The 12640-nt window shown below is 37.8% G+C and overlaps 1 protein-coding gene across 3 annotated transcripts in view; it reads left to right on the top strand.

The window, feature by feature from the left end:
• Positions 1 to 12640, top strand: part of LOC117160152 (uncharacterized) — a 311594-nt gene that overhangs the window by 266903 nt on the left and 32051 nt on the right. For all 3 annotated transcript variants that reach the window (XM_033340665.2, XM_076625400.1, XM_033340668.2), the window contains 4 exons: positions 1148 to 1215; positions 1448 to 1708; positions 2806 to 3027; positions 8787 to 9015. In XM_033340665.2, coding sequence (XP_033196556.1) covers positions 1148 to 1215; positions 1448 to 1708; positions 2806 to 3027; positions 8787 to 9015 — 780 coding nt within the window. The remainder of the gene's footprint in view (positions 1 to 1147; positions 1216 to 1447; positions 1709 to 2805; positions 3028 to 8786; positions 9016 to 12640) is intronic.

The following is a 12640-nucleotide window of genomic DNA, read 5'->3' as shown; positions in this document are numbered from 1 at the left end:
CAAATGTACAAGATACAAATGAGCGCAAGGTTCTTTCGTGGAAAAGGAAATAACAGAAAGAATGTGCAGCGTTGTTTCGGACGCGTGAAGAAATTTGGTCTGTGCCATTAGATAAGCAGGGAAGATTTTTAAATTTTGATTAAATTAAAGTTTAGGTAGGCAGTGAATAGAATTGCCGATTTCTAGTTTCCTGGCAATATCCTGGTGCCTTTTATTTTATTTAAGCTGAATTTTGCGAGATTTTCATTTCCAGTTCTTCGTTGATATTCTTATGCTGCATGTTATCGTAGTAGTTTGAATTTCAGTTAGGTTACATTATTTAATCTTAATTTGTATTCTTTATTCTTTATACATTATAAATGTTACTAAATACTGCAAATTACGTGAGCTTGGTCACATCATTAATCAGACCTCTTTCCACCTAAAAATAACGAAGAATCAATTACGTCGAAAGAAATGTCATCCAAAAAGAAAAATATGGACGTTCGATAAGAAGTACAGGAGGTAGCCAGAAACGAAGGTAAACTTCATCGTCGCAGCCAGCAGGAAGCTGAGGAGAATGTAAGGGGTGGGAAACAGGAAGCAAAGGAGAGGCAGGAAGAGAAAGAGACTACAGTGGAAGGTAGAAGTTGCGAAGCAGAGCTAAGTAAGCAAGGTGGCAACTAGAAGGGACACAAGACAAGCTCGAAAAGTTTTAAGTAGCTACGTGATACTACTTGCCCCCTCTTGGACCAGTCATCCCTTTTCCACCCTCTATCTAACCGCCCTTGTCTCTATTGCGCCTTGAAGTTTGTCTTTTCATCGTGTACAAATGCCTAGGAATCGCGTGTGTTAGTACACTTCGTTTTATCTTTTCTTGCAGATTTTCTCGGATGTGAGTGTATTTAAGAGCGATCTCTGTTACGTTAGAAAGAAGTTGGAGATGTTGTGTTTTCTGAATGGACCAAGTGTTCGAAGGAGTTTGTTTGATCGCAACGGCGTTTCGATATTTCCTTTTCCTTGGGCGAAATCGTTTAGGAGAACTTTGTTGTCTATCGTAGCGTTTTATTTGGTGTCAAACGTAGAATAGGAAACAGGGTTATTTCTTTTTTTATTTGTCTCGTCATTCGATTTTATAATAACAGAATTTTCTTTTTCTTTGTTACAGAGAGATAGATTGCTATAGGTGCATCGTCATGCACATGAAGCATCCGAATGTTCTTCAGTATAAAGAAAGTAAGTCTCGCACGTTATAGATACCTGCTTTAATCGATTTTAAACGCGTATTCCAAATGTCTGCAGAAATTGTTTAGTTATCGAAAACGAAGTACCAAACAATTTCACTGGTACGTTACATTGCCGATGACGAGAATGTTAATTAATATTTGAAAGACGGGGAACAATGTAGACAGAAAAAAGGGAAGGAAATGAAAAATGTTAATTGTCGTCGTCGATTCTTCTTTTCCAGCCTATTGCATCACAGCGTCGCCAAAACCTACTTTGCCATTCATATGCAGCGAGTTGAGAAGCGATGCCATATTAATTTCCCTATTTCGCACGGGGGCAGCTCCGATGCCCTGTCCATTTAAGGGGCCCCTAGAATTCACGTATAGTCATGGCGAAGGGGAGTGTAAGTCGCCGTTATCAGCAGCAGAAACCTGCACTCAAGAATCGCGATTGCTTTTCCGCTACCAGGCGTGTGCCAATGTGCTGTCCTCTGAAAGCGTCGGTGAGTATACTTCATAGTATATATTTATACTTTCTGACTATATATTGCTATGCATAAAAATTACACGTTCGTAGAAAATTGAAACGTATAAAACTATGGAAAATTTACATAATATTGAGAAATATACAAAATATTGCAAAATAAGGTACTCATCGTAACATCTGTAGTTTCAAGCAACTCTTTACTCGTGTTAATAAAAATATGAATTTGCACGAATATCCACGGTCTGTTCGACGATATCTTCTTTTCTGTATTCTTCTCCAAATAAATATATTTTTTCAAGACAAAATTTCGAAAAAGTTAAGATAAATATCTCCAATATTTGTCCATCAGGTAGTTTCATGCGAAAAACCGTAATTTTTCTTCATGCACCGAGAAATACCCAATGACGACGTTAATTAACACGACACGCAGTGGAAGAGAATCTGTGACGGTCAGTGGAACTTCCGGCGAATGATTAACGGCCCTGTCAATTACCATTTGTTGCTGCTACCCCTTGTCCGACCGATTTTCCGCGATTATTATACCAAGGGAAAACGCTCGTGCCGCTATAATTCATTCTACGCGGCTGCGGTGCGGTTTATTAACGGTTAGAATATTTCCGTCCATAATTTTCTCCGCGGACGATTTAGCCCTCCTCGTAATTGGAATCGTTATGCATCGCGGTGTAATTGGGGGAAGCTAATGGTGGTCAGAAGATTCATGATTCAACGATGAGGATTTTTATTCGATGACCGAAATTTGTACAAGGACATTGAGTGCCTTGAAACAAAACTAAAATACCATTTTCTTTTCTTCTTGCTAGCTTTGAAGTATTTCTGTAGGTTAGGATTTGACGTAAAGTCGACTTAAATAGCTTAAAAGTATTATTTCTTCTACTATTGGGTAGTTTAATGGTGTTTCGAATTAAGGTTTGAAGAAGTTTGATCAAGTTTAAATAAATTAGGAAAGAATTCTGCGGAAATCCCATTTGGCAGAGATTTGATAATTAGAATTTTGGTTTTACTCTTATCTTAAAAAGGTTTGCGAGTTAAGATTTGTAATTGAAGTAAAGTAATGTACACCCGATTCAACGTAACGTTTGATTTTGTTTGAAGATGTGGAACTAGAGTGCCTAGCCACGTGGAAGGAAAGCAGCACGCACAATCTAGTGGCGAGGTTGCACGCTCCGCGGAAAACTAGCGACGAGGACAGCTATAGATGCTTCATCTATGAACAAACTTCGAACAATTCGTGGAATTTGGCGCAAAGTGAGGATGCCTCTTGTACTGGCTTGATCAGCGTTAAGGAGGCTGCCAAGACGTTCAAGATGAAACAGAGTAAGTGCTCATAAACAAAGTTTATATATAAAAAATCCCGATACTTACAAAATAATCTCTAGTACGGCAGCATCAAATTCTTCGCTACTAAGATACACTTAGCTGATAAATTAAAACCACTCTTACGAAATGTTCCTATAATATCACTATTGAATTTTCAACTGAAGGCACGCTTAATTCCCAACTTAGAACCAGTCTCATGAAATATCCCTATAATGTCACTATTAGGTTTCCAATGCTCAAACTGTCAACGCAAAAATCCCTATTCATAAAATAATCCCCGCAACAGTACCCGGTAACCAACCTGATACCATAGTTGGAAAAAGTCTACGACCGATATTAAAAAATCACTTAAAATCATAATATTACCATTTCCACAAAACCCTTCGAACATTCGTTTCATAAAAATCAATCTACCTCTGTCCGAGTCGCTGATAACCAATTCCATGCACATGAAATCTCTTTCAACATCCACGTAACCGAACATGTACGAAGTGACACGTACACTACCACAGTGTGGCCAGGTGAAAAGGAGCGATCCTGCGGGCAAATTGTTGGCACATTGACGTTATCGTTAACTGATGATCGTGCGTCTTGGCGCGGGGAAAACCGCGGGTACCGATAGCACCAGGGCACGAAGAACGTAAACTATGACGGTGTCCATGGACACCAGATCGGATTCTTGGGCCGCGTGTTATCGGCACACTGGCGCGGCGGTCGACGTCAACTACTTGGGGTATTCCATGGTATCGCATAACTGCACGTAGCCTTGCTAGATTGCGATGATTCTGCCCTCTGCAGCCATGGTTAACCAAATTGAGGCGATCACCAGCATCGTTCGATCCTCTCTCAACATTCTTGGGATTGATTTTACCTGCAACCGCGAATCTTTGATCGGCCTAGCCTGGAATTTTACCGCAAATTCTTGCTGAGAGGTTAAAAGTCTCCGCTCTGAAACCGAATTCCTTGCGTGGCTACGTTGTATAGGCTTTATAGGTCGTGTTTCTGCATTTTTGTCCCGTTTTTTGATAAAGCTAGGCGCAGATTAAAGATTCCTATATTCTCCGGATAGTTTTCCATCTAATCGTGTGTTTCTATCGTCAAAAATTTTCTCAACGCTCGATGGTCCCTGTTTCTGAATTTCTGTCTCGTTGTTTAAATATCCTCTTAGACAATTTTTCATCTAACTGTGGTTTTTTATCGTTAAAAGTCTCTTCCTCGAAGATTTACAACAAGGTTTACAAAAATTAACAAACCATCACTTTCGTTAAAAGTTTGCCATTAAAGGAATTATTATAATGTTCTTCGCGAAGTAAAAGAACATTTCAACGTTCTGACATCTAAAATGAAATTCTTGGAGGTTCATCGTATAGCTCGATCGTTCATTACCATTTTAATTTATCAATCTTCGGTCAGAGCGGAACGGATCATCATCGTCGATCGGCCTGTTCGGTTCATTGCCCCAGTTTCGGTTTAAATACACCGTTCCTCGTATCCTGTGAAGCTATGAACGTGGATACGAGTAGACAGTTGTATTAGATGGAGATGATCTTGTTGCTGGTTTTGCGGTAAACCGCTTCCAGTTGAATTTCCCGGATACATGACTGATTGCGCGATCCTGCCACTGGCCAGGATTTATTTCCAGATATTTTCTGAACAATAATATGGCGCACAGTTCCAGAATATTGTTACAAATTTAACAAATTGATTTAACAAATTTAGTAAATTGATTCAATGTTTAACATTGTAATATATACCGCATTATATTTAATTATTTATTTGTACGATTATAACCTTCTTATTTGGATATTTTAATTGAAGATAAAAATGCAGCCAAATTTTGTTATGTGCATTTAATAAAATTCAGTTCAGTCCCTATAAAAAATTCTGTAGCTTTAAAAATGCTGCCTTGTGCACAAAGAATTATTAATATCACGACGTAGCTCGCAATTCGCAGTCGCGATTATTTCTTCATTAATCGAACGCGTTTTTTTTTTTTACACGTATTCGAGCCATTTTCGAGTTTCAACCGAACCAAATCGCGGCCATAGGATAGCAACGAGATCGAGGGAAGCGGGTTGCAGATCCCAGGGACTAATCTGCCTTCTGGAAAGTTTAAATGGAAACGCCAGGGAATGGGGTTAACGAAACACCCGAGCCAATGTTGCAATAGAGGCGTGGAAAAATTGCTAAGCTGCTTAAACGCTCGAATCGTTTGCTCGAAATTTCGAAATTTTTCCCCTTTTCCAACAAAACGTCCCGAATTTCGAACCGAGCATGTTGAAAGAGAAATTGATTTAATACGATAATTGACTAAACTGTTCGATTCACGGATGAATAACTTGATGCAGTTAGTAAAACGAAAAATAAAATAACACAATGTCATTCTTTAATTTTAATAATTGTATTCTTTCCGCAGAGAGTTGTCTTAAACGTAACGCGAATCGATTCTCATAGAAAGTACTACGCAGTGCGCCAATCTTTGGAATAAAAATTTCGATTAAAAGATTGTTTATCAGTTTTATTCAAGTTTTTGTATACCACCGGTGCTTTTCTATAAAATCTCTAGATAGAATAATTAGCAAGATTTAATAAAAGTTATAATTCCGGTACGTAAAATTACGAGCCACGAACCAACTTGGTTTTTACACAAAACGACATTAATAAGAGAGATTGCTAATTTGAGTTAAATAGAAAGTTTAATAATTCACGAAACAATGGAAACGGAATAATTTTCCTAAAAGCACAAATCGTACGTTCAATTATTTTACGTGAAAACAACGTCTAAATTCCTTCTATTCTGCGTCCTACGCATACGCAGCAAACAAAGTGACGATAAAAAAGCGGCAAGAAAAATCTCCAAACAGAAACTTTCCACGTTACACTGAGTTACTTTCAAGTTTCAATATTGTTCCAAGGTATTTACGGTCCCTTCGAGATATTTCCTTTTTTATTCCGTCTCGAATTCATTTCGTTCTCCTCGAGAGAAGAAGAGATTGCGGTTCGATGCAAATCAAGGATCGTCCCCGTCCATGTTCTACCAGGCTCCAAGACCAAATATAAAAAAGAAAACCACCACCATAAAATGGTGAACTCGGAGGCGTGCACCGATATTATTTACAATATGATTGAACAGCTTTCTATAAAAAACGGAAAAAAGGCGTCCTTCCCGTCTCGTGGGAAATAATAGGCGACGGGCTAAATTCACTTTGCCTGTCGGTTTTACGTGTCCAGAATCGCGATAAAAAACGTTAGACTCGTGACGAGGTAACAGGATTTTATGATAATTGATTTAACGAAAAATCGATACGCATAATTTGCATTTAGAGCGAGCGAAGGTTCTTATTATATGATTATGGCACATTGTATGGAAATCTGTTTTGTTGCTTGCTTCATATTTTCTGATTTTTATTTTTCGCATAACAATTATATCATAATACTAATTGTGCTATAGATTTTACATAGAATAACTCATTTGGTAACTATACTGAAAATTTGTTCAACGAAACACTCGATTGTAGAAATAAGTAGCAAAGTAATAAATATAAATTTATGATTTATGTAGGATGAAAGAAAGGAACGGAAGAAAAAGTAAGTTCGTAGGTAGGATAATAGCGATAATCCAAAGGAATGCAATAATCGAACATAAACGCGAGTCCAGGTCGCCTACAAACAGTTATCGCGTCGATGGTCGACTGCTCACAGCTATCAATCACTGTGCGCGAATTAATGGACCGTTAAAAATGCACAGGCGTCGAAGTATGTGGCGTACAGGACGCCTCCGCTGAAAGGCGATCGATACCTCGATGGGGCACGCATGTTCTCCCACTGTCTCGCCGAATTATCATTAAAAATTGTCACGTCTGATTCCATTTCCTCATCCTTATTTCACAAATTTCTCACTCCTTCTTTATTCGTCGAGACGTTTGCATAATTTTCAATCGAAAATTAAAGCGAGAACATGACAATGAATTTTTAGAAAATTTGACGCGAAATAAATTTTTTCTACAATTGTTTATTACAATATGCAATGGTCGAACGAAATTAAATACAGAGTTTATGAATGTGTAATTTTCAGTTAAAAGTTGAAATTAAAATACGACAAGGGATAACAATTACAAATATTTAGAAGCAACGTCGTGTAATGACGTATCTTACAATTTTTATCGCGGAACGACAATAAAGATGCAATTGTTTGCGATTTTTTGAAGAAGCAATTTGGAAATATAGAATTTTATTGAAACAAGAGAAACGAAAGCGTAAAACGAGAGAGACTTACGAATGTTTAAAAACCCTGTCACAAAATGGATTATTTTGTAATTTTCATTATAAAATGAAATGCTTTGATGAAAATGAAAGAAGAATTTATATTCGATATGTTGGATCTGCGTTACTTTGTGCTGTATTTAAAATAAACAGTGATTCGTATGAAATTATATGACGCACCTATGCACATCTCACCATATACTGACTCGTACTACTGAAATCCAGTAATATTCACGTTTCTCTTCATTTCCATCTGTCGAATGTAATTATTTTTAAAACTTCCATCTAAAAAGTGTCTCGATTAACAATTTTCTCCAATTCTACTCGAAAAGATGTACAATCAACCCACGTTTTTCTGTATTCCTTCGGTTATTTTACATTTAGTCGCATGTCTGTAATATTCAAAAATATCTCGAAGAATTTGTTGAAAATACGAAAGAATTGTTATTGGTACGTGATTTCCACGGGATATCGAAAAATTTATTTCTTAAAACGAGAGCAAAATTAAAATACACGACGTAGAAACAAGTGGCAAACTAATTACCAGAAATAGATTAGAATCGTCTGTCGAAAAGCTTGGGTATGACGTATCGCAATAAAATACAGAATTCGCTTCTGGATTATTTGGAAGTACGCGTAATATTTCTTTTGTCTTACTTTTATCAGAAGATACCAATTCTTTTACCGTGTTGCGTACGAAAAATCAAATATAAAAAAATGCAATAAATATAAAAATTCGACAAGTTGAAATCTTGTTACGAGGTTGAAAAAGAAAGTTTACAGTCGTTACAAGCTTTAATTCGTCCAATTTCCGTTGAAATCCTGTCAGCAAAATTCCAAACTATCGTTCTCTTAACTATGTTGCGTAACTTCGTAACAATAACGAATTAACAGGCTATTCGAGCAACTTGGAAATTATTCGATCTCCCCGCGCCATGGAATAATATTTTTAATTAGTCGGCTCGTTTTGTAATTGGGCCAGTGCAAATGGAAAATTAAAATTCTAGCTGTTCGTCTGCTGTTCAATTCTGGATAGACTCGACAGTCGTGTAATTCAATTTGTAACGGTTCAATGATAAAAAGTACAAAGATTATGATATAAAGGGAAGAAGGAGAACGCAGTTTAGGTGTAGCTCGTTTATCAGAGGGAGAAGACTTGCTTGGCCAACTTGAAGAGCTTGGAATGAGTTTCTAGTTGCATTATACGCTCCGAGAATAGCCAAGGAATAACCGTGTTAGCGACAGAGTTGTATTATTTCGAGAAGTAAAGCATCCATCGCGTCTTTCGACGTCTAACTGCGTTTTACTTCAATTCTTAGGTTACGTTTATTCGATGTAATTTGGAATTTTTGCACGATGTTGATAAAATTAGTAAATCGACACATTATCGGCCAATGATTGTGAAACGATGAAATTGACGAATTGAATTATTCTCGATCCTAAGGAATAACGCGTAATGATTTTCTGACAAGGTATCGCTCCTTTGTTTCCAGAAAATTCAACTGAACGTTGCTCCTATCCATCATGGGTGGTGGACAATAAATTGTGGGTGGCTCTGGATCCGATAGCATCTCGACTACAGGCGTCGCCTTACAATCTGACGATTGTAAATCGACAGGAGACTCGTCTCGTGTGTCACTCCGTAGTCCCTCTTAACGATCGTCATGAGCATCCTGACAGAGAGAATCAGGTGCAGTACGTCGCCAAGGCTACTCTCGATTGGTAAGTTTCTCAGTGTTCAGTTCGTTAGTAAAAGTTACTTAAACTACGATTCGAACGTACAACGATATTTCAGCAAAAGATCTGGAATTTGATGTTCTGAAGCTTGATTGACAGGATAGAATTTAGGATTCATAATTTGGCACCCATGACTCGGATCAGTAACGTGGGACCCATCATCTAGGACCCAAAGTTTAAAGTCCAACGCACAATATTCATAAGAAGGTCGCGTAGAATATACAAAATCAGGAAGCATAGTCCATAGTCTAACGGTGAACTCTTCTTTTTATCAAAGTAATGCAATGATGTAGAGTTGTCTGTGTGCGAGCTTGGTCTATCGATCCATAGTAGTCTACGATTTGCTCCAACTTCACAACAGCAACAGATTGATCGTAATATTCGAAATGGAACGTGTAGTCCAATTTATCATGGAATCGTACACGGCAGTGTAACACGAATATCAGAAAAATTATAACGATCCGCCAGCTCTCTAAAAGTTACTCTGAGATATATTGCATCGTTAATTCGAGAATGGTTAAGACGTGAAATTTATAGTGTTCTACTAAGCTATGATACACTGTGAAAGGGTTGAAACGGAAAATAAAATGCACAAACAACGCAACGAACAGTGGAACACAACGAGTAACAAAATACGAAAGAGACGTGAAAAGCATTCATCCGGAAGAGGTATCGTCATGGTTGTTCCGGCTGTAGCAACAAACAAACGCGTTCACAGACAAAAGCATCGGTGTCGAGGTTGCTGGCACGGCGTGTAATTATGACGGTATGTCGCGATAATCCTTTCATCGCATACCGAAGACGCTCGTGCGCGCATAAATAAACAGCTTGCGTCGGATTAAACAGAGATCCTACGGTTCGGCTGGTACACGTGTCGGAATGTCAATATATGTGACCCTGCACTCAACCACTCTCTTCTGGTTCAAGTACTGTGCAACCGTGTTCGCGCCACGTAACATATCGCTTTTAATCGTCCGTGCCCTGTCCCGTCTAACGGGTGTCCCATTATTTCCGGATCCAGTTGCTATTTTCGTTGAAATGAGCGCACCGGAAAATTAGATCTCTCGTTTCTCTTTACTTTCTTTCTGTTGTTTCTCTTCTTCTTTTTGTATTGTATATCGTGTTCTTTTTTTTCTTTTTTTTTTTTTAGTAAATTTGTCCTTTTTGATGGATTAAGATTGGGTTTAGACTGGAATCGATAATTCCCATCTTTATTCGATCGATGTTTCTCTGTATAGCGCGTTAGTTCTAGTCTATGCGAAATCGATTCGTAGCGTTGGTCGAATTGAGTCTCCTCTTGAGTGAAATTCTTCGAATCTTCTGATCGTATCGGTCAGATTTTCGTAGCAAATTTTTTATCGTACTTCGTATTTTAACAAATTCAAATTTCATTGAACGCTTCTTCCTTAGAATTGCAACAAATAAAATTTATTTAATCCTCTGAAAATTCGCGAACCAAATTGTTCGAGCCTACTGGAAGAAACTTGAGCAAATACAAATTTCGTTTAAAACTTCTTCCTTGGAGTTGCAACAAATGATTCATAAATAAAATTCTTCAAATCTATCGAAGGGACAAATTCAAATTTCGCTTGAAATTCGCTCTTTAAAGTTCCAATATCAAAATCAATTGAAATAATGTGATATAAAAGTTGGAAGGTACTTTGTCTAAACCCTAAGTGAGAATATATGGTAAATTTGGAATAAAAGTTGAAAAATTGGTTCTTTAAGCTCTAAGTGAGAATAGATAGTAAATTTCCAATGAAAGTTGAAAAACGCGTTCTCGAAGCTTTAGGTGAGGATAAATGGCGAGTCTCGATTGAAACAAAAACCCATGTTCGAGTTTGTTCTGGCAAGTAGGTCATATATAGGAGCAGCGAGTAGTAAAGAACCGTATATGGTCAGACATCGGTTCTGTTCAAGCCGTGAATTAGTCTTCTCCCTCTTCTTTTCTTTCCTCCTTCCTTCACGTCGAAAAACTTAATGCTGGAAATTCCTCGAGCATCCGGAGATTATCCCTGCACCTCTACTTTGAGAAACTACTGCCGGGAAACAACTCTATTAGTAGATGGAAATCAATTCTCCTTAATCAGATAGCAAATTAAATTTCCATCGAACCGGACAATTGTGTTCTATTCTATACGTATACTTGCAAATCAGATACATTCGTATTTCTGAAATTAACAATTCATTCTAAAGAACATTTTCAGGAACTAAACATTCTAGTAGAAGCTCAAATTAGAAGACTTTGCCAGTATTCAGCCTCTAAAATTCACAATCAATCTAAGAACTTCGCTTCAAGTTTCCCGAAGCAGCTACAAACGCGGAACAGACCAAAATTTTCACGTCTTTGTAGCGAAATATTCTCCTACAATTCGAAGTACAGAAAACGAAAAATCTACTAAAATCCAGCTAAGACTCTCAGGCCAAAGATTTTCACTATACCCAGCCCTTCATTTTCACGACCAATCCCGAAACAACCCGTTCCAAGATCCTGAAAACAATTTCAAACCACCCCAAAACTTTCATATTTTCTGTGTAATAAAATACTTTCTTAAAATTCTACACCGTGAATTTTTTTAGAAGATCGAAGGTCCGCCAAAATTCCGTTAAAATTCTCGATGCAAAGATTTTCACGATACTCGTTCGTTCGTTTTCAAAGACAACCGTAAGGGCGTGCCATTTCGAAATCCCCGAAACTTCTATATCTGGACAATTTGCCACAATATCAAACTATTTCGAGGCAACGAACTGCGGATCACGGCAATATTCCATCGAAATCCTCTTTCTCATCTTCCCTCCTGCGAAAAATATGAATTCGCGGGAGAACAGCGCGTGGGATATAAAAGGATGGCCTTGAAAAGTGCCGGAAGAAACTCTCGCACGGTTCTCTAATAAAGTCGCGAGCTGGCGCGTAATCGCGGGCATATTAAAGCGCGAGGAGAGATCAGGCCGCGAAATAAGAAGGGGAAAATCCGGTGTCTGGATCCGTTCGAGCGATGGCTGACAGGATTTCAGAGGGATGAGACTCGCTCACAGTCGACCGAATATGTCGCGTCTCCTTTTGTTTCGAAGCTTATTAAATGGCTGGGCAATCGAAACGAACGAACAATCGAGGATAAAGGATCCAGGTATTGAATAATCGACGATTTTTATTCGGTACTGGAAATTTGTTAGACCAGAAGTTATTCGTAGACTGGAGTGGAAAATCTTTAACTAAATGCAATTGTATATAAAGAGTCGATAATGAGAGATCCGAAACATCCCGAGCCTATAGTCCTAGAGTCTAGAGCCTAAAACCTATAGAATTCATAGTTTGTGAGCCAAGATTCAAACTTGATGGGTGAAAATTCATGACACCAGTATTCGATTAGTATATGAACATTTGACTAGTAATATTTGAATTGGTAGTATATTTAATATTTAAGTATTTGAGTTAGTAGCGGGCTACTAGTATTTGAATACTAGTATATTCCATTACTGTATTATTTTGTCTGAACGTTAGGATTCAGGTAGTATAAATCAATGTTGAAGTGCAGACAATGAAGTCGAAATATTGGAATTGAACGACAGTAACCTATATAAATCATCGTGGCTGTTAATTAAAATCCAG

Source organism: Bombus vancouverensis, chromosome 16 (assembly GCF_051014615.1).
Source record: "Bombus vancouverensis nearcticus chromosome 16, iyBomVanc1_principal, whole genome shotgun sequence".
NCBI lineage: Eukaryota > Metazoa > Arthropoda > Insecta > Hymenoptera > Apidae > Bombus > Bombus vancouverensis.
This window is presented reverse-complemented; position numbering and strand designations above follow the sequence as displayed.